This window comes from Theropithecus gelada, chromosome 1 (assembly GCF_003255815.1).
Source record: "Theropithecus gelada isolate Dixy chromosome 1, Tgel_1.0, whole genome shotgun sequence".
Lineage (NCBI taxonomy): Eukaryota > Metazoa > Chordata > Mammalia > Primates > Cercopithecidae > Theropithecus > Theropithecus gelada.
Genome location: NC_037668.1, coordinates 15,636,801 through 15,659,171, shown reverse-complemented (window position 1 = coordinate 15,659,171; position 22,371 = coordinate 15,636,801). Strand labels below are relative to the sequence as shown.

Here is a 22,371-nt window from a genome sequence, read left to right as displayed (position 1 = left end):
CCAGTAAAAGTACAAATATTAGCTGGGCATGGTGGCACATGCCTGTAGTCCCAGCTACTCGGGAGGCTGAGGCAGCAGAATCACTTGAATCCAGGAGGCGGAGGTTGCAGTGAGCTGAGATTGTGCCACTGCACTCTAGCCTGGCGATAGAGCGAGACTCCATCTAAAAAAAAAAATATGTGTGTGTGTCTGTGTGTGTGTATATATATATAAACTTTAAATAGAAAACTCATTAATAAGGGATCAGTAAGATTAAAATCAGTTCAGGCCTGGTGCCCAGCAGTATATTTTTAAAAAACATTCTTATCTTTTTTTTTTTTTTGAGACGGAGTCTCGCTCTGTTGCCCAGACTGGGGTACAGTGGCACAATCTCGGATCACTGCACGCTCTGCCTCCCAGGTTCACACCATTCTCCTGCCTCAGCCTCCCGAGTAGCTGGGACTACAAGCACCCACCACCAGGCCTGGTTAATTTTTGTATTTTTAGTAGAGACAGGGTTTCACCTTGTTAGCCAGAGGTCTCAATTTCCTGACCTCATGATCCGCCTGCCTTGGCCTCCCAAAGTGCTGGGATTACAGGCGTGAGCCACCGCGCCCGGTCATTTCTCGCTCTGTCACCCAGGCTTGAGTGCAGTGGCACGATCTCGGCTCACTGAAACCTCTGCCTCCCGGATTCAGGCGATTCTCCTGCCTCAGCCTCCCGAGCAGCTGGGACTTCAGGCACGCACCACCCCCTCCCCAATAATTTTTATATTTTTAGTAGAGACAGGGTTTCACCATATTGGCCAGGCTGGTCTCGAACTCCTGACCTCATAATCCACCTGCCTCAGCCTCCCAAAGTGCTGGGATTACAGGCGTGAGCCACCGCGCCCAGCCTCTTTCTTAAGTAGTGTTCTTAGTTGTTTTCCTTTAAGCTGTTAAACCCCCTCATTCAATGATCCCTGGCAAATGCAGAAAACAAAATTAGGGCCAGGTGCGGTGGCTCACACCTGTAAACCCAGCACTTTAGGAGGCTGAGGTGGGAGGATCACTTGAGGTCAGGAGTTCAAGACCAGCATGATCAACATGACAAAACCCTGTCTCTACTAAAAGTACAAAAACTAGCCAGGTGTGGTGGTGGGGACCTATAATCCCAGCTACTTGGGAGGCTGAGGCAGGAGAATCGCTTAAACCTGGCCAGGGAGTGAAAGTTGTAGTGAATGAGTGAATGGAGATCGCGCCATTGCACTCCAGCCTGGGTGACAAAAGTGAAACTCCATCTCAAAAAAAAAAAAAAAGCGACTTTGTTTCCCAGTTTCAACTTTGGGAAACTAACAAAAAGTCTTTTGGAGTTAGCATCCCTCACAGTGGGTAGTGGAGCATATCGCATCTAATAACACACCAAACCAGGAGTTTAGCTCTTGCATTTGCATTTAGCTATGGATGCCATGACAACATGTGGTTCTATAAAAGGAGCAAGCTGAGGGCTGCTTCCTAGGAACAACCAGGGAACTGTAAATGTAAAGCTTCATGAAATTTTTGGGGTTCTTTTTTTTTTTTAAGAGACAAGGTCTGGCAGTATCACCCAGGCTGGAGTGCAGCAGCGCCATCTCAGCTCACTGCAACTTCTACCTCCCAGGCTCAAGCCATCCTCCACACCTCAGCCTCCCAAGAGGCTGGGACTATAGATGCACGCCACCATGTCCGGCTGATTTTATTTTTTGTAGAGATGGGGTTTTGCTATGCTGCCCAGATCTGGAACTCCTGAGCTCAAGTAATCTGCCCACCTCAGCCTCCCAAAGTGCAGTGATTATAGGCATGAGCCACCATATCCAGCCAAATTATTTTTCCTTGAGATGGGTCTCACTGTGTTGCCCAGACTGGTCTTGAATTCTTGGCCTCAAGCGATCCTCCTGCCTTGGCCTCCCAAAGTGTTTGGATTAGAGGCATGAGCCACCATGCTTGGCTGTCTCATGAAATTCTAAGCACAGGAATATGCACTTAAAATGTATGTTCACTGGTCAAACTACAAACCATTGTTAGGAAAAAAACTGAATTAAAAAAAAAGAATTACACATGGATAGTGGCTACTGTATTGAACAGCACAGATACAGAACATGTTCATTGCTGTATAAATTTCCAGTGGATAATGCTGCTCTGGAGACTTGATTCAGGAATCTATACATTACCTGGAGGATTGAGCTGGGCTGGATGTTCAACAAGATTTGTGATTCCAAAATAATCTTCTCTCTTGGGATTTTCCTCTGTACTAAAATTGTAGGAAGGAAAGAAAACGCGATATGTGGGTAGAGATGATTCTAAGAGAGGAGTCTCAGAAATACAATGAAAAAATCCATTCTCCATAATGGGTTCTTGCGCTTGATATACCTAAAATAGCATTTACGTACCTAAAATATATAATTAAATTACATATAATTTTTATGATGAGAGAACTGAGTCCCTCTATGGTTGAACACACTCTCCATAGCAGTCATTCCCAACCTTTTTTCTACCATGCCACAGCTGATAGATGCTACTATGTTCTCTCATTAGTGACAATAAGTCCCTGGAACAGTGGCTGACAAAGAATGGGCAAGGAAAGGCTAAGATAAAATCTACTAAAGCCATGTATCAGAATGATGGAGCAGGGCCAGGCGCAGAGGCTTATGCCTATAATCCCAGCACTTTGGGACACCGAGGCAGGTGGATCACCTAAGGTCAGGAGTCTGAGACCAGCTTGCCAAATAGTGAAACCCTTCTCTACTAAAAATATAAAAACTGGCCAGGTGTGGTGGTATTTGCCTGTAGTACTGGATGCTCAGGAGGCTGAGCTAGGAGAATCGCTTCAACCCAGGAGACAGAGGTTGCAGTGAGCTGAGATCATGTCACTGCACTCCCAGCTCAGACAACAGAGTGAGACTCTGTCTTTAAAAAACAAAAAACAAAACAAAAAAAAAACACCCGGCGTAGTGACTCATGCCTGTAATCCCAGCACTTTTGGGAGGCTGAGGCGGGTGGATCACCTGAGGTCGGGAGTTCAAGACCAGTCTGACCAACATGGAGAAACCCGTCTCTACTAAAAACACAAAAAATTAGCCAGGCGTGGTGGCGCATGCCTGTAATCTCAGCTACTTGGGAGGCTGAGGCAGGAGAATCACTTGAACCTGTCAGGCGGAGGTTGCAATGAGCCCAGATCGCGCCATTGCACTCCAGCCTGGGCAACAAGAGCGAAACTGTCTCAGACAGAAGAAAAAAAAAAAAGAATGATGGAGCAGATATATTTAAAGCTCCTCAACTGTGTCTTATATCCTTTTTTTTTTTTTTTTTTTTTTTTTGAGACAGAGTTTCACTCTGTTGTCCAGGCTAGAGTGCAGTGGTCATGGTCATAGCTAACTGCAGCACAGACGCTCCTGGGCTTGAGTGATTCTCTCACATCAGCCTCCTGGGTAGCCAACCCACCATGCCCAGCTACTTTTTTTTTCTTTTTTAATTTTTATAGAAATGAGGTCTCACCATATTGCCCAAGCTGGTCTTTAACTCCTGGGCTCAAGCAATCCTTCAGCCCTCAGCCTCCAAAAGTGCTGGAAATAACAGGTGTCAGCCACCAAGCCCAGCCTTATAAGATATATTTACAATTATCTCACCTACCAACTAATAATCCTTGCTCTATCACAATGAGATCTTTAGGAAATGTAAACACCTATAATATGTAGCAAAAGAATGTAATTAAGGAAAATAATGCTAAAAACAGGCAACAATGTGTAACAGAGCAAAAATAATTACAGACTTTGCTTTTGTAGATTATTTGTGTCCCTGGTTATCCTACATTAACCCCAAAAGCTAAAAACAACCTATATGATACATCACAAATGCAGGAGCTTGGCGTGGTGCAGTGGCTCATGCCTGTAATCCCAACACTTTGGGAGGCTAAGGCGGGCAGATCACCTGAGGTCAGGAGTTCGAGACCCACCTGGCCAACATGGCAAAACCCTCTCTCTACCAAAAATACAAAAAGCAGACAGGCGTGGTGGTGCACACCTGTAGTCCCAGCTACTCGGGAGGCTGAGGTTCAAGGAGAATTCAAGGAGAATCTCTTGAACCCGGGAGGTGGAGGTTGCAGTGAGCTGAGATCGTGCCACTGCACTCTAGCCTAGGTGACAGAGCGAGACTCCCTCTCAAAAAAAAAACAAAACAAAACAAAACAAAAAACACAGGAGCTTGTGTACAGTTACTTATCTTTCTTGGATTTTAAAATTTTAATTAATGAATGAGTACCATCCTTCCCACTAGCTTTACTAAAAGGTATTAACTTGAATCTTAAACTCGGCTGATTAAAAACTGTTTTTTTAAAAAGGTACTAAAACAAACTCACAGATCAAAGCCATTGGGAATTATGTAAGAGTCCCACCACTCAATTTCAGGAATATCTCCTTCCTTTAGCTCCTTCTTAGGAGCTATGAGGGCAAGCCTAGTCGAAGTATGGATGCCTGTTTTTCGAGCTGCTTGTGAAATCTCTGCCTGCAGCTTCTCCAGTTGAGCCTAAAAACAAGATAATCCAAGACAGAAAGATAAATTGGAATCATAGAAAACAGAATTTGTAGAATCTCAATTTTTTTTTTTCTTTGAGATGGAGTTTCGTTCTGTTGCCCAGGCTGGAGTACAATGGCATGGTCTTGGCTAACAGCAACCTCCGCCTCCCAGGTTCAAGCCATTCTCCTGCCTAAGCCTCCGGAGTAGCTGGGATTACAAGCATGCGCCCCCAACTCCAGCTAATTTTGTATTTTTAGTAGAGATGGGGTTTCTCCATGTTGGTCAGCCTGGTCTCAAACTCCCGACCTCAGGTGATCTGCCTGCCTCGGCCTCCCAAAGTGCTGGGATTACAGGCATGACCCACTGTGCAGGGCCAGATTCCCAATTTTTTTTTTTTTTTTTTGAGACGGAGTCTCGCTCTGTCACCCAGGCTGGAGTGCAGTGGCGCCATCTTGGCTCACTGTAAGCTCCACCTCCCAGGTTCACGCCATTCTCCTGCCTCAGCCTCCCGAGTAGCTGGGACTACAGGCATCTGCCATCACGCCCGGCTAATTATTTTGTATTTTTAGTAGAGTAGGAGTTTCACCGTGTTAGCCAGGATGGTCTCAATTTCCTGACCTCGTGATCCGCCCACCTCGGCCTCCCAAAGTGCTGGGATTATAGGCATGAGTCATGACGCCTGGCCAATAATCCCAAATTTTAAAACATTTCCCCTTTGAACACTTTACACCTAATGCAACAAATTCATTCTGAAAGTTTAGAAAGGAGTTGTTCTGCTTTATTTTATCCTTTATTTAGTTCATTTACATAGATCCTCACCTTCACCCTCTCCCTTCACTCCACAGTATATGCCTGCAGTAAATACACAGAAATAGAATTTTATGAAAACCTCACTCTGAGAGGATAAAAAGAAGGCAAAGGTCATTCAATATACAATCAATTCAACTCTCCAGGTGTACTGTCTGCAGGAAATTTTAACTCCAGGCAAGTCTTCCTTAGTCAGTCAGAATGTTTCAAATTGTTTCCCTCCACTTAGTTGTATGTGGAGAATTTTCAAACTCAATTTAATATTTCCACTTATGTAGAAACTAATTAGGAAGTAAAATCTGCTTAAAATTTTTTTTTTGAGACGGAGTTTCGTTCTTTCGCTCAGGCAGGAGTGTAGTAACGCGATCTCAGCTCACTGCAACCTCCACCTTCCAATTGCAAGTGATTCTCCTGCCTCAGCCTCCTAAGTAGTTAGGATTACAGGTGCCCGCCACCACGCTTGGCTAATTTTTGTATTTTTAGTAGAGATGGGGTTTCACCATGTCGGGCAGGCTGGTCTCGAACACCTGACCTTGTGATACACCCACCTCGGCCTCCCAAAGCGCTGGGATTATAGGCTTGAGCCACCTCGTCCTGCATATTTTCAAATTATTCATTGCTTTAAATCAGGGGTCCCCAACCCACCAGTCTGTGGCCTTTTAGGAACTGGGCTGTACAGCAGGAGGTGAGCAGGAGGCAAACCAACAAAGTTTCATCTGTACTTACAATTGCTCCCTATTACCTGCATTATGGTCTGAGCTCCACCTCCTGTCAGATCCGCGGTGGCATTAGATTCTCATAGGAGAGTGAACCCTATTGTGAACTGCACATGCGAGGGGGCTGTGTTGCACATTCCTTATGAGAATCTAATGCCTGATGATCTGTCACTGTCTCCCATCACACCCAGATGGGACCGTCTCGGCAGGAAAACAAACTCAAGGCTCCCAATGATTTTAGATTATGGTGAGTTATATAATTATTTCATCATATATTAAAATAAAATAATAATAGAAGTCAGCACAGTGGCTCACGCCTGTAATCCCAGCACTTTGGGAGGTCAAGGCAGGCAGACTACAAGGTCAGTAGTTTAAGACCAGCCGGGCCAACACAGTGAAACCCTATCTCTACTAAAAATACAAAAAATTAGTCAGGCATGGTGGCGCACGCCTGTAGTCCCAGCTACTCAGGAGGCTGAAGCAGGAGAATGGCTTGAACCCAGGAAGTGGAGGCTGCAGTGAGCTGAGATTGCACCACTGCACTCCAGCCCAGGTAACAGTGCAAAACTCTGTCCCCGCTCCCCTGCCAAAAAAAGGCGGGTGTGATGGCTCACGCCTGTAATCCCAGCACTTTGGGAGGACAAGGTGGGCAGATCACCTGACGTCAGGAGTTCAAGACCAGCCTGACTAACATGGAGAAATCCCATCTCTACCAAAAATACACAATTAGTCAGGCGTGGTTGTGCATGCCTGTAATTCCAGCTACTCGAGGAGAATCACTTGAACCTGATAGGCGGAGGTTGCAGTAAGCCGAGATAATGCCATTGCGCTCCAGCCTGGGCAACAAGAGCAAAACTCCATCTCAAAAATAATAATAATGATAAAGTACACAATAAAGGTAATGTTCTTAAACCATCACAAAACCATCCTTACTCCAGGGGAAAAATTGTCTTCCATGAAATGAATCCTTGATGCCAAAAAGGTTGAGGACTGCTGCTTTAAATGACCTATTTATCTAATTTCCTAGAGCATAGAGATTTTACAATGTTTTCCTTTCAGCTTCTTAACTTTTTCTAAATTCTGTGTTATACTATAAGCCAGATACCTTTGTCCGTAATCGCTGAGCAATCTTCTCAAATTTGCCCTTGTCGTGGAATTTAAAAGTGCGTCTCTGGCGCTGGGAAGGGGCAATGGAGACTCGGGGGTCAAAAAAGGTATTGGATTCCATGTCTTCTGATGGCTTTTCTTTTAGTTGCTGCTTGAATTGTTCCCTCTTCACAGCACGAATATTGGCTTTCAGAGTAGGCATGCGGTGTGTCAGCTCAATCTCCTTGCCTGTTGCATCTACAGTGCGCCCTTGCTCATCCAGGATCAGTGGTGTAGGTTTCGTTTGGTCTTTTAACTCCACCTTCCTGAAAAATAGCCCACAAAGAAATAAATCCTGTATGGAACATTAAGGCAAACAAAAAAACAAACAAAATAAAGTTTGGTGGCTCAAGACTAGAACCACAGCATTTTGGGAGGCCAAGGCAGAGGGATCACTTGAGCCCAGGAGTTAGAGACCAATCTGGGCAACACAAGGCGATCCCATCTCAACAAAAAATTTAAAATTAGCTGGGTGTGGTGGCATATACCTTTGGTCCCAGCTACTCAGGAGGTTGAGAAGGGTCACTTGAGCCCAGAAGTTGAGGGTGCAGTGCCTTCTCCGTAAGAGTTATTGGATGGACGGGCGTGGTGGCTCACACTGTAATCCCAGCGCTTTGGGAGGCTGAGGCAGGTGGATCGCTTGAGCCCAGGAGTTCGAGACCAGCCTTGGCAACATAGTGCAACCCCATCTCTACAAAAAATACAAAATTTAGACGGGCACCTGTAGTCCCAGCTACTTTGGAGGCTAAGGCAGAATTCCTTGAACCCAAGAAGTGGAGGTTGCAGGGAGCCGAGATTACGCCACTGCACTCCAGCCTGGGCAACAGAGTGAGACTCCCTCTCAAAAAAAAAAAAAAAAAGACGATAAAATAATTCTAGGGAACAATCTCATCAGTGAGTAACACCATCTTTTTTTTGAGACATGGTCTCACTCTGTTGCCCAGGCTAAAGTACAGTGCCATAATCACAGCTCATTGCAACCTCAACCTCCCAGGCTCAAAGAAATTCTCCCACCTCAGTCTCCTAAGTAGCTGGAATTACAGGCATGCTCTACCATGCCTGGCTAATTGTTGTATTTTTTAGAGAGATGGGGTTTTGCCATGTTGCCTAGGCTGGTCCTGAACTCCTGAGCTCAAGCAATCTGCCAGTCTCGGCCTCCCAAAGTGCTGGGATTACAAGTGTGAGTCCCCACGACCTGCCAATAACATCTTGATTAAAAATATCAAAGTAGATATTTCAGCATACAAGACCACCAAAAGAAATGAGTTTATAAATTATATGAATTTACAATCCTATCTTTCTTTATCCCTGAATTCTTACATCAGTCATGGGATGCCAGACCAACTGTCGATGCTAAAAAAAAAAACGTGTAACATCTTTGACCAGTTGCAGAGGAACCTCAGATCTGATCTCACATAATGTGCTTTAATGGATAAATCTGAGTTTGAAACCAGGAAGGAAACCTGGCTCTATTCAGAGCTCCAATATCAGATGAATAACCTTAATCTCAGTTATATCAATCATAAGAAGATAATAAACCCTGCAACAACAGGGAAGCCAAGAGAAAAAATTCAACTGGTTAATCAATCACACATAAGAAATATGGAACTGTGAGAAATGATCTAGGTTCTCTGGAAAAAGAGGATCAGTAATTTTTTTTGTTGTTGTTGTTTTTGAGCCAGAGTCTCCCTCTGTCACCCAGGCTGGAGTGCAGTGGCACGATCTCAGCTCACTGCAACCTCTGCCTCCTGGATTCAAGTGATTCTCCTGCCTCAGCCTCCCGAGTAGCTGGGATAACAGGCATGCACCACCACGTCCAGCTAATTTTTGTATTTTTAGTGGAGATGGGGTTTCATCATATTGGTCGGGCTAGTCTCAAACTTCTGACTCCTGACCTCAGGTGATCCACCTACCTCGGCCTCCCAAAGTGCTAGGATTACAGGCCTGAGGCACTGCGCCCAGCCAGATCAGTAACATTCAAAGGTATTTATTGCTTCTCAAACTTCAGAAATGAAAAGGTATTCCATGAAATAGACACTCACGGGGGAGCAATGCCCATGGCATGGAGATTAGCCAGGCCCACCATGTTGGCATTGCCGATGAGTCCTGGCTTCAGTGCCAGCTGGGCTTGGATTCGAGCTTGTAGTTCAGCTGCTTTCCTTGCCTTCTCAATGGCATCATTCATGAAAGTGGCAGCCTGGGAGGGCTGAATAGTGTTGCCAATTGGAAGTCGCTCTGGTTGGGAAGAAGAAGGAGTCTTTGGCTGTGAGATAGAGTAAAAGAAATCAGAGGCATTAAGACAGGCAGACAAATACACGTATGCATACACACAGATACACACATACACATCATGGTAGACTGTAGTAGATGATTATGAAGTAAAACATGCAGTCACCTCTTCTGGTCTCTCATTTTGAGTGGATGGCAAGAAATTCTGTGCCAAAGACTATTGTTTTCAGAGTAATCTAGACACAATACCTGAGGTGTAGGGGGGCTAATGAAGCTCAACTGTTTTTTCCTCTCCTCGATTTGTCGTGTTGCTGCCTCCATCATCTGTTTGATCTGCTCTCCAGGAAAAAAATTGAAAAACTGTTAATTTCTCCTCTTTACTACTCCCATTCAGGTTTTTAAATCCACAAGGCTCTCAGGTCTAGACACTTAAAATTTTTTGAATATACCACATACTGTCTACCATAGTGCAAAAAATTTAGTCAAGATTAAAGTTTGCACTGGAATTTTTCAACCCAAGTTCCTAAGGCAAGATTGGCATATTAGGTAGCAATACAGTGTGATGACTGAGACTCTGGAGTCAGAGAAACCTGAGTTTGAATCTTTTTTTTTTTTTTTTTTTTTGAGACGGAGTCTCGCTGTGTCGCCCAGGCTGGAGTGCAGTGGTGCGATCTCGGCTTACTGCAAGCTCCGCCTCCCAGGTTTACGCCATTCTCCTGCCTCAGCCTCCGAGTAGCTGGGACTACAGGCACCCGCCACCACGCCCGGCTAGTTTTTTGTATTTTTAGTAGAGACGGGGTTTCACCATGTTAGCCAGGATGGTCTCGATCTCCTGACCTCGTGATCCACCCGCCTCGGCCTCCCAAAGTGCTGGGATTACAGGCTTGAGCCACCGCGCCCGGCCCCAGTTTGAATCTTAACTCTGACACTTAATGCCTTTGTTATCTTGGATAAGGAACTTAGTCTCTAAACCTCCTAAGCGTCTAAAAGGGAGGAAAAAAACAGTACCTACCTTATAGGTCTATTGTAACCACTTAAATAATGCATGCAAACCTAACAGAACCTACACAAAATATTATGCTTAATTTTTTTTTTTTTTAATTTTTGAGACGGAGTCTCACTCTGTGGCCCAGGCTGGAGTGCAGTGGCACAATCTTGGCTCACTGCAAGCTCTGCCTCCCGGGTTCACGCCATTCTCCTGCCTCAGCCTCCCAAGTAGATGGGACTACAGGCACCCACCACTACACTCGGCTAATTTTTTGCATTTTTAGTAGAGACGGGGTTTCACCCTGTTAGCCAGGATGGATTTTGTATTTTTAGTAGAGACAGGGTTTCACCCTGTTAGCCAGGATGGTCTCAATCTCCTTATCCGCCTGCCTTGGCCTCCCAAAGTATTGGGATGAAAGGCATGAGCCACTGCTCCCAGCCTATACTTAATTTTTTTAAAAAAATCATGATATTAGTACTTGAACTACTAGTTTGAGAAACAAGAGACGATGGTGCAAAGACCTGCTCCCTAGTCTCTATAAACCCCTTCTGTCCTAAAGAAGTTCAGAATGATAAGCTTTGAGGGTATAGTCAAACAACCCCTCTTGCATTTTGCAAAAAGAGCTTCCAGATATTTTTAAAAATTTGTCTTTAACATTTTTTCTTGAATAGGTGATATTCAAAATTCAAAAATTACAGAAGGGTCAGGCATGGTGGCTCACGCCTGTAGCACTTTGAGAGGCTGAAGTGGGTGAATCACTTGAGGTCAGGAGCTGAAGACCAGCCTGGCTAATATGGTGAAACACCATCTCTAGTAAAAATACAAAAATTAGCCAGGTGTGGTGGTGGGCGCCTGTAATGCCAGCTACTCAGGAGGCTGAGGCAGGAGAATTGCTTGAACCCAGAAGGCGGAGGTTATTGTTAGCCAGGATCATGCCACTGCACTCCCGCCTGGGCAAGAGAGGGAGACTCCATCTCTAAATAAATAAATAAGAAAATAAAAAAATAAAAAATTACAGTGCTGGGCGCAGTGGCTCACGCCTGTAATCCTAGCACTTTGGGAGGTCGAGGTAGGTAGATCACGAGGTCAGTTGTTTGAGACCAGCCTGCCCAACATGGTGAAACTAAATTTAGTCTCTACTAAAAATACAAAATTAGCTGGGCATGGTGATGCACACCTGTAATCCCAGCTACTCAGGAGGCTGAGACAGGAGAACTGCTTGAATCCAAGAGGCGGAGGCTGCAGTGAGCTGAGATTGCACCACTGCACTCCAGCCTGGGCAACAGTGCAAGAGCGAGACTCCATCTCAAAAAATAAAATAAAATAAAATAATAAAATGAAAAATTATAGGTTGGGTTGGTGGCTCACATCTGTAATACCAGCACTTTGGGAGGCCAAGGCAGACGGATCATGAGGTCAGGAGTTCAAGACCAGCCTGACCAACATGGTGAAACCCCGTCTCTACTAAAAATACAAAAAAATTAGCCAGGCGTGGTGGTGTGTGCCTGTAATCCCAGCTACCTGGGGGGCTGAGGCAGAAGAATAGCTTGAACCCCAAAGGCAGAGGTTGCAGTGAGCCGAGATCACGCCATTGCACTCCAGCCTGGGTGACAGAGCAAGACTCTGTCTCAAAAAAAAAAGAAAAATTGCAAAAGGATATATTGTGAATACATCCATCCCTATTCTCCATAAAAAACATCATCGGGCCAGGCACAGTGGCTCATGCCTGTAATCCCAGCACTTTGGGAGGCCGAGGCGGGGGGATCACAAGGTCAGGAGATCAAAACCATCCTAACATGGTGAAACTCTGTCTCTACTAAAAATACAAAAAATTAGTCGGGCGTGGTGGTACGTGCCTGTAGTCCCAGCTACTCAGAAGACTGAGGCAGGAGAATGGTGTGAACCCAGGAGGCAGAGGTTGCAGTGAGTTGAGATCGCGCCACCATACTCCAGCCTAAGTGACAGAGCGAGACTCCATCTCAAAAAGAAAAGAAAAGAAAATAATCAGCTGGGCGTGGTAGCTCACTCCTGTAAGTCCAGCACTTTGGGAGGCTGAGGCAGGAGATCGTTTCAGCCCAGGAGTTCAAGACCAGCCTGGGCAACGTGGCAAAACTCCATCTTTACAAAAAATACAAAAATCAGCCAGGCATAGTGGCCTGTAGTCCCAGCTACTTGGGAAGCCAAGGTGGGAGGATCACTCAAGCCCGGGAGGCAGAGGTTGCAGTAAGCCAAGATCTCGCCACTGAACTCCAAGCTGGAGGACAGAGTGAGACCTTGCCTGAAAAACAGAAACAGGCTAGACATGGTGGCTCACGCCTGTAATCCCAGCACTTTGGGAGGCAGATCACTTGAGGTCAGGAGTTCCAGACCAGTCTGGTTAATATGGTGAAACCCCATCTCTACTAAAAATACAAAATTAGCCATGCATGGTGGCACATGCCTATAGTCCCAGCTACTCGGGAGGCTGAGATAGGAGAATCACTTGAACCTGGGAGGCGGAGGCTGCAGTGAACTGAGATCGCACCAGCGTGCTCCAGCCTGAGTGACAGAGAGAGACATCTCCAAAAAAAAAAAAAATCACCCATTTCTTTCCTTCTGTAAATATCACATATATGCAAATCCACCCATCCATATTTCTGTGTATGTTCTATTACCCCCCTCAAATATTAAATGGTAAACACTTATTGTTCATGTGGTATCAAAATTATTTAACACTACCAATTGAAAAAACACAAATATTTCCTGTTAAAAAAAAATACAAAGTCAACTTAAAATTATTTATTAGTGGATTATATCTTCTTTGCATTATGTTTGGAAATTCTCCTCTGTCATCAAGATGAATTCTGATCATTTCATTTAATTTTCTCAATGACTCAGTGACGTAGGTAATTAGGCAAATAATGTACATAACACACCTTGCTGGCCACAGTAAATGGCAATTTCAATACCCTTACCCGGAATACTCCTGGTCAAATCAAAGAATGCTAAAACATAAAGCAAGAAATAAAATTTTCCCAAATGCTGGCCTGGCGCAGTGGCTCACACCTGTAATCCCAGCCGTTTGGGTGGCTAAGGTGGCAGATCACTTGAGGCCAGGAGTTCCAGACCAGCCTGGCCAACATGGCAAAACACCGCTTCTACTAAAAATACAAAAATTAGCCAGGCGTAGTGGTGTGCGCACGTAGTCCCAGCTACTCCGGAGGCTGAGGCAGGAGAATCACTGAAACCTGGGAGGTGGAGGTTGCCGTGAGCTGAGATCACACCACTACACTCCAGCATGGGCAACAGAGTGAAACTCCATCTCAAAAAAAAAAAAAAAAAAAAACTTCCCCAAATGCTAAACACTAATTTAAATCAAGATCACAATAAGGTGAGGCACGCTGGCTCCCGCCTGTAATCCCAGCACCCTGGGAGGCTGAGGTGGGCAGATGACCTGAGGTCAGAAGTTCGAAACCAGCCTACCCAACATAGTGAAACCCCGTCTCTACTAAAAGAAATACAAAAAATAAGTCAGGCACGGTGGCTCGCTCCTGTAAACCTAGCACTTTGAGAGGCCGAGGCGAGCGCATCACCTGAGATCATGAGTTCAAGACCAGCCTGGTCAAGATGGTGAAACCCCATCTCTACTAAAACTACAAAAATTAGCCGGGCTTGGTGGCGGGTACCTGTAATCCCAGCTACTTGGGAAGCTGAGACAGGACAATCGCTTAAACCCGGGAGGCAGAGGTTGCAGTGAGCTGAGATCGCACCACTGCACTCCAGCCCGGGTGATAAGAGCAAAACTCCATCTCAAAAAAAAAAAAAAAAAATCACAATAAATACAGACCCATGCACCTTTTGCTTCTTCAACTCACAAAACCACTTTGCTTCCAGTCCCTAATTACTAACCTGGAGCTTAGTCAGCATGCCAGGGCTCTCTGATGGAGGCCCAGGGATCACCTCTGGCTCTTCTTCCACCTCCTCAAAACGGGGTATTCGTCGCTTCTTTACTCCTGATGATTCTTTAGAGATCTCAGAGTCATCACCAAACACCTCCTAAGGGAACCCAAGATGAAAGAAAAGCTGTATCCTTCCCCGTGGGGAGAAGAGAAGAATTATCCTAGCCCCTACCAGCAGTTTCTGGCTATTCCCAGGGGAATATGACATAACCTTGCAAATAGCCACCTGCCAGAAGCAGGGTCTACTAGACTCTCCATCAAGTGGACCATCTCACCCAACTTCAACATTCTCCTAATCCAGTCAAACAAATTTCATTCCCATGTTCTTATAAATGTTCCCATCTTAAGGTCTTTGCAAATGCTACTGCCCACATTTATGATTTCTCTCAACTTTTCCACAACCCCTGTTCCAAATCCTGCCTAAAACTCACCTCCTCCAAGAAGTTTTCCTCATTACAACCTTATCCCACTCTGATTAAACGTTTTGTTTCACATTCTCTTATCATGTAAGAGCTTGGTTCATATTAGGTTAAATTACACTGTTGATATTCTGTTTGCCAAGTGTTAAGTAAGTCAATGTTAGTATAATTTTCCCAACTAAGTCTAAGCTCTTCCAGGACACGGGCTTTCTCTTTCTTCTTCAGTAATCCCCATTAACACTTTGTTTTCATCAAACAATGGAAACTCAAATATGATGACTAATTTGCAAGGTGAATTTAACAGGACCGAGAGTGGCCAACTGGAAGGGACAATGGGAAAAAGCAAATGTACACACCGGTGGTAGGCTTTGGGTGACATCCCCTCTTCACTAGGAGGGCTCGTGTTTTGCAAGGACATATCCTCGGCCAGGGGCGAGCGCTTCCTGGAACTCCTACAGTTCAAGAAAAAGGACTCTCCCATAATATATTGTGTGGGGTGGGGACTTGAATGGACCAAAAATGGGACCCGTATCCCAAAGCTATCTAGACACCTCCTTCAAGAAGCCATTTTTATTAATCCCACCCAATGTAGTCACTTCATTCACAGCATGCCCTCAACACTCATACAGAAGTATGCCCTACTAGTCAGATGCAGTGGCTCATGTCTGTAATTGCAGCACTTTGGGAGGCCGAGGCGGGTGGATCATGAGGTCAGGAGTTCGAGGTCAACCTGATCAACATGGTGAAACCCCGTCTCTACTAAAAATACAAAAATTAACCGGGCATGGTGGCATGTGCCTATAATCCCAGCTACTCAGGAGGCTGAGGCAGGAGAATCACTTGAACCTGGAAGGTGGAGGTTGCAGTGAGCCGAGATTGTGCTACTGCACTCCAGCCTGGGCAACAGAGTGAGACTCAGCCTCAAAAAAAAAAAAAAAGGCAAAGCAGTATGCCCTATCGTGACATAATCTTCACTGTACAGATCTGTGTATACTGTGGCTCAATCATTCCCCCTTAAATATAACAAAATTCAACATAAGTCTGAAATTCTATAGCCAACCCTAAAATTTACATGAAACTGCTACTTAGATTTTATAATACATAAATATATATTTTGTGATACTCCTGCCTCTTCTAAATTGCAACTCCTCGGCTCAAGAGATCCTCTTGCCTCAGCTTCCCAAGTAGCTGGTATTACAGGCACATGCCATAGTGCCTGGCAAATTACAAACTGTTTTAAGGCAAGCACTATCTCTCCTTCTCTGATCACCCTACAATGCTCTAAACACAAAGGGCACAAATCTCTCTGGTTTTTTTTAGTTCCATAGCCTGGCCAGGGGACCAAGCAGACATTATATTCACTCTTTTCCCTCAGGAAAAGCAATGGGATAGCCAAGGTATCAAAAGAACTTCGGAAGGTTTGATAGGAGTTGCAGAATTTTTTTTTTCTAAAGAGAGATACTGGGAAATGAGTAGAAAGACAGACTACTTGATACTGCTAATATTGAAAAAGGCCAGGATCAGTCAGCAACTACAGAATAAAAAGTGTAGTAGTTAAGGGGGTACTGACAACTCCTCCAAGTGTTTCACTTCTGGCACCAGAGGACCAGCAATATGCCATAGAGCAAATGGTAAGCTCTCAAGAATATAATAAATAATAGTTACTTTTTTGGTATCCTATCTACAAGTGCATTGCAGAGAAACCTCTACAAAGAGGCAACAAGGAGGTCTACAGCTCAGGTACCAGTGGAGTCACATTCTAAAACAACTTATTAGGCCTCAAATAAATCAAACATAAAATCTTAGAGCAATCAGTTTATAGGTAAGAAGGAAAAAAAGGAAATATGGAGAAACATGAGAACCAAAACTCCTGTTATCTAAAAAAAGACAAAGCTACCAATTATTTATTTGGATATTTAAACCCATGAACTTAGGTAGTTCAGATGGTGACGACACAAATTCACCTCTCCTACTTTAATGTCTAAGTACCTCTCTTGAACATTTGCTGCTCTAAATAGAGGATATCAACGTGTACTCTGGTAAGCTCAGCAACTCTGTTACCATTCAAAACAGTCCTGAGCTCATTAGACAGTAAATTGTAACCTACCTTTAGCTCTCGTTTTCTGCTCCTGTCACTGCTAGACTTGGAATGCCTAGAGCTTCGGCCTTCCTCCACAGCCTCAAAGAGTTTGTCCACAAATCGGAGAGTAGACTCATCAAGAAAAGGTTTCAGATGATCTGACAGGAAGAAAGGCAGTGGTAGGATTGGAAAGGTAAGACTACATAGTCTAATACTAGGCCTATAACAGGTACCAACACTGGAATTTTATTCCCAGGAGTGAAACAAATTTTAAGTTTTTTTCTATGATTCCCATCTCTCTTACATTGAATGACCTTGCCCTATGAGGTGAAAATAGTTATCATTTTTTGGAGTGGGAAGTCGTACAGTCAGAGCAACCTGTTTACGTTGAACATCAAGTTTAAGATGAATAACCACCCTAACCTTTCCCAAATAGCAAGTTGTAGGAGACTACCATTAACAAAATCTACCTCCTTCAAGCTTTTTGATGTATTTCATAAAGACTTTTATATGTTGAGATGTCAATCTGAATCCGAATATGCCTATCTGACTTAAGCATACTTCCTAAGTAAATCTAACTTAGGTGACTCAGTATGGTAGCCAAAGATTTAAAATCTATCATAAAAAACATAAAAAATAAACAATAAGAGAAAAAGCAAATTATGATTTAGCCTATTTTCATTATAATACAGACGAAAACAAAATATGGCCTGCCCTTTTTTTAGATGTTCCCAACAGAGAGAATTTTAGGGAAGTTCAGTGTTTGGGGTCACCCTATATGTTAAGACAAAAGCTGCAGAAAGGTACATACCGGCTGCCTTCTTCTTGTCCATGCCCTTCCCCACACAGTTCAATGCTGCTGTGACCACTGTAGGCTCTGAGAAACCCAGGACCCTCTTCACTGTCTTCTCTATCCATGGTTTCAGCTCATCCAGCTCCCTCTTAGACAGTGCCATTTTGCAAGAAAAAGAGAACAATAGCTCAAACTGGACTCAATACTACACCTAAAAAAAAAAGAGAGACAAGTTAGAGAATAAGAAAAGACTAAAGTGGGTTGGGTGCAGTGGCTCATGCCTGTAATCCCAGCACTTTGAGAGGCCAAGGTGGGTGGACTGCTTGAGGTCAGGAGTCAGAGACCAGTCTGGCCAACAGAGTGAAATCCTGTCTCTACTAAAAATACAAAAAAATTAGCTGGGCGTGGTAGCATGAGCCTGTAATCCCAGCTACTCCGGAGGCTTAGGCAGGGGAATAACCAGGGAGGTGGAGCTTGCAATGAGCCAAGATCACACCACTGCACTCCAGCCTGGGTGACAGTGAGACTCTGGCTCAAAAAAAAAAAAAAAAGAAGACTAAAGTGATCCAGGGAAATGGTTAGTGCATCAGGAATGCATTCCCCACCCCTATTCTCAATCCCTAGACAAGTTCTTCCAACTCATTTGAAGGCAAGTATTTTCCCCAAGAATCTTATCTCAAAGCAGAAAGAGATCCCATTTGATTTTTAACTCTTAAGCTGATCAATGAAATCTGTGGAATAAATAAACTCTGTGAATAAGCTACGTCTGAGAGATTAATTCTAGCTTCTTTCTTGATCCTGTCATATCAACAAGGACTTGCAAACCTAGTAACACTAGAACAAAACTAAAAAAGCCCATCCAGAGGCCAGCTTCTCCATTCTTCCTACTTCCAGGCAGGCATTCCCTAATCCAACCCTGACTTATGTAGGATTCCCTTCTTTTAAGATATGCAAGTAAAACAGGTTTATCCAGGTCAGTCATCCTGGATATTAAATTAAATCTCATGATCCTTAAGAATGTTCTCTCACATTTCTCTGTGGTCATATTCATCCCAGTGGGAATTCTGCATACAGATAATTATCATGTTCAATCTACAGGGTCTCCATCAGCTGACTTGATGATCCTTCAGCTCAGAAAAGAATATGCTCATTTTTCTTTTGAGACAGAGTCTCACTCTGTCGCCAAGGCTGGAGTGCAGTGGCGTAACCTTGGTTCACTGCAACCTCCATCTCCTGAGTTCAAGCAATTCTCCTGCCTCAGCCTCCCGAGTAGCTGGGACTACAGGCATGCACCACCACGCCTGGCCAATTTTGTAGTTTTAGTAAAGAGGCGGTTTCACCGTATCGGCCAGGTAACTCCTTACCTAAAGTGATCTGCCCACCTTGGCCTCCCAAAGTGCTGGGATTACAGGCATGACCCACTGCACCCGTCTCTACTAAAAATACAAAAATTAGACGGGCAAGGTGGTGGGCACCTGTAATCCCAGCTACTCATGAGGCAGAGGCAGAAAAATCGCTTGAACCTAGGAGGCGGAGGTTGCGGTGAGCCAAAATCACGCCACTGCATTCCAGCCTGGGCGACAGAGTTAAACTGTATCGCCAAAAAAAAAAAAAAAAAAAAAAAAGAAAGCCAGGTGCAGTGGCTCACGCCTGTAATCCCAGCACTTTGGGAGGCTGAGGCGGGTGGATTACCTGACGTCAGGAGTTCGAGACCAGCCTGGCCAACATGGTGAAACCCCATTTCTATTAAAAACACAAATATTAGCTGGGCGTGGTGACCTGCACCTGTAATCCCAGCTACTCCGGAAGCTGAGACAGGAGAATCCCTTGAACCTGGAAGGTGGAGGTTGCAGTGAGCCGAGATCGCGCCACTGCACTCCAGCCTGGGCGACAGAGCAAGACTCCGCCTCGGGGGGAAAAAAAAAGTGCCTAAATGAGAGCCAATAAATTGCACTGACCTCAATTTCTAAGCTCAGCTATTCCCAGCAGTGCCACTTATCAGAGATCTGGGAATCAGTTTTTCAAGATGTTTTAAGACATCTTTTCTCCAAAAAAATCCAGTCTGATTAACTTCTACATTCTTGGTAGGTTTAGCTTCTATACTAGAGTCTACAAGACTTGCTGCTGGCCAGGCATGGTGGCTCACGCCTGTAATCCCAGCACTTCAGGAGGCCGAGGTGGGCGGATCACAAGGTCAGGAGATCGAGACCATCCTGGCTAACACGGTGAAACCGTGTCTCTACTAAAAATACAAAAAATTAGCCACGCGTGGTGGTAGGCGCCTGTAGTTCCAGCTACTCGGGAGGCTGAGGCAGGAGAATGGAGTGAACCTGGGAGGTGGAGCTTGCAGTGAGCCAAGATCACGCCACTGTACTCCAGCCTGGGCGACAGAGCCAAACTCCGTCTCAAAAAAAAAAAAAAAAAAAAAAGACTTGCTGCCAAATAGTAGACTCACTTTTGGTATATCCAAAGGAAGCTAGCAGACTGAAGTGATGAAACTAAGACTGAAAGATTTTCTGCCTCAGTGACAAGTTACGTGAGTAATTCTATGGTGACTCTATTACCCCATAATGAGTAGACATACAGCCTACCAATTTCTACGTATTATATACGTATTGCACAAAAGCAGCATATCCAGACGACTTAGAAAGTGAAAACAAGAGTTCACACAGAACAGTTAGGACACTGAGTTCCACCATTTACAGGCCCTTAGGCAAGTTAATTAATTATTTGGAGCCACAGTTTACTCATCTTACAAAATGAGGACTGCCATATTTACATCTTAATTCATTCAATAAATATTTATTAACTACCAAGTGTCAAGCAATGTACTAAGTGCAGTGGATACACAAAACAGTGAGCAAAACTAACAAGAGTCCTCACCTTAACGGGTCTCATATTCTACTAGAATTGAATGATAGGCTACAAAGTATAAGCAATTTGAAAGCCCAAAGCAATAAATGAGGTGCCACTGTTACCTCCATAAGATGATGTGCAAACTAAACAGCCATGGACAGAAAAGTTTCAAACGGTAATTAGCTTTGTCACTAATCAAATGCTCAACAATAACTGTGAGGTGCAGGGGTAATGGGGGTGCGGAAGGAGAGCGAGGTACAATGATCTCTCAATGAGCAGGCAGCAGAATCCAAATTCAGTCTTCTGAAGGAATTCCTTACTCCGTGCTCTTGTTTGCTAGAACCTGAGTTTCCCTCTGCAGCCCCAAATCTTCTATTTTTACTCTCCGTCACTCCAACCAGTCTCTTACTCTACCTTGTTCTACCCAAACTCCTCACCTCAGAGCTGGTCTCCTCACCCGGTCTGCTTCCCGCCCCCGCCCTTTTCCTCTCAACAATCTCATTCCAATCTCTTCTTCCACCAAACCAGGTACTCCTTTCACACTCCTTCCCGCTGAACCCTCCCGCTTCGATCCTCCCCTTGGACTAAGCCCCCGGCCACAGTCGCGCGGACTGGAATTACCCTCTCTGGGCCCGGGGCCACTACTCACCTCACAAACTTCAGCCCCTGAGACGGAGCCCGAACGTTACACCGGAACCGGAAACCTTCTGACCGCCCTACGGCCTGCCGTCGCTACCGCCACGGCCGCCGCCACGCCGCTGTCTCCCAACACGTGACCAAGGAGGGCTGGGCCGGCAATTCGCGCAGCCGTATTTGCCACTTTCTTGGAGGCTGAACGCATGCGTCGTAGAACCGAAAAGTTTCCCTGAGCAAGTTTCTTGCTTTCTATTTCCCGGGCTAAACCTATTAACTAGATTTCTGCCAAGTTAATGTTTTTAACTTCCTGAAGCGGAAATTGGGCTACTTGCAGTTTTCTTCATATGGAGAATAAGTGCGCAAAGGTAAACTTCGGATAGAATAAAGAGCGAGGCTTCTGCGTTTGTGTTCAAACACAGTCTTTCTGGTAGAAAGTAAACCCTTTCACAGTCGTGATCACTAGAATTAGCCACCCATCCTTAACCTTTCTCCCTAATTTAACAGTGGTGTCAGGCCGGGCGCCGTGGCTCACGCCTGTAATCCCAGCACTTTGGGCTCAATAAATGACAAGTGAGACCTACCAGTATTGCTTTCTCCACTCTATCAATAGGTCTATATATTTCCTTTTCTCCAAAATGAGGCTCTAACCTACGACCCTTTCTTTTTCTTTTTTTTTATTTTTTGAGACGGAGCCTCACTCTGTCGTCAGGCTGGAGTGCACTGGCGCTATCCCGGCTCACTAAAACTTCCGCCTCCCAAGTAGATGGGACTACAGGCGCGCACCACCACGCCCAGCTAGCTTTTGTATTTTTAGTAGAGACGAGGTTTCACCATGTTGGCCAGGATGGTCTCGATTTTTTGACCTCGTGATCCGCCCACCTCGGCCTCCCAAAGTGCTGGGATTTCAGGCTTGAACCAGCACGCCTGGCCCCTACTGACCCTTTAAATCATAACAACATGTGTGTGGGCAAAGATAGTTTGGAAAAAGGATGTCCAGTATTATGACACAATTTCTTATGTGAGAAATGGAAAAAATTCCATTATTTTTATATTATAAACTATCCAAACTAAAATTCCAAAATGTCTTCTTGGTGGTAGGCTCACTAGAAGATGCAGTTGTTCTTCAGGGAGGTTATTCAAATTCCCCAGATAGTAGGAGATTTTTTTATCTAAAGATACAATGTACATACCAAGCCCCACCGTCCCTGATGGGGCAGCATGACCTAAAAGGATAAAGCCTGGCTCTGAAGGAACC

General features: G+C 44.7%; 1 protein-coding gene across 6 annotated transcripts in view; it reads right to left on the bottom strand.

Annotated features, from left to right (window-relative positions):
- PRPF3 (pre-mRNA processing factor 3) overlaps positions 1–21,254 on the bottom strand; it is a 32,007-nt gene extending 10,753 nt beyond the window's left edge. For 2 of the 6 annotated variants that reach the window (XR_003121048.1, XM_025395428.1), the window contains exons 1-9: positions 21,130–21,254; positions 17,643–17,835; positions 16,859–16,989; positions 14,283–14,429; positions 9,656–9,739; positions 9,220–9,440; positions 7,137–7,443; positions 4,351–4,517; positions 2,168–2,247 (exon numbers count right to left, since the gene is read on the bottom strand). Coding sequence is in view for 5 of the 6 variants with exons in the window: in XM_025395428.1 (XP_025251213.1) it covers positions 2,168–2,247; positions 4,351–4,517; positions 7,137–7,443; positions 9,220–9,440; positions 9,656–9,739; positions 14,283–14,429; positions 16,859–16,989; positions 17,643–17,787 (1,282 nt within the window). In the remaining variant the exon portion in view is untranslated. Of the gene's footprint in view, positions 1–2,167; positions 2,248–4,350; positions 4,518–7,136; positions 7,444–9,219; positions 9,441–9,655; positions 9,740–14,282; positions 14,430–15,107; positions 15,204–16,858; positions 16,990–17,642; positions 17,845–21,129 lie in introns of those variants that run through there. The other 4 variants (XM_025395444.1, XM_025395430.1, XM_025395431.1 and 1 more) reach the window with 4 other exon arrangements.
- Positions 21,255–22,371: the final 1,117 nt, after the last annotated feature.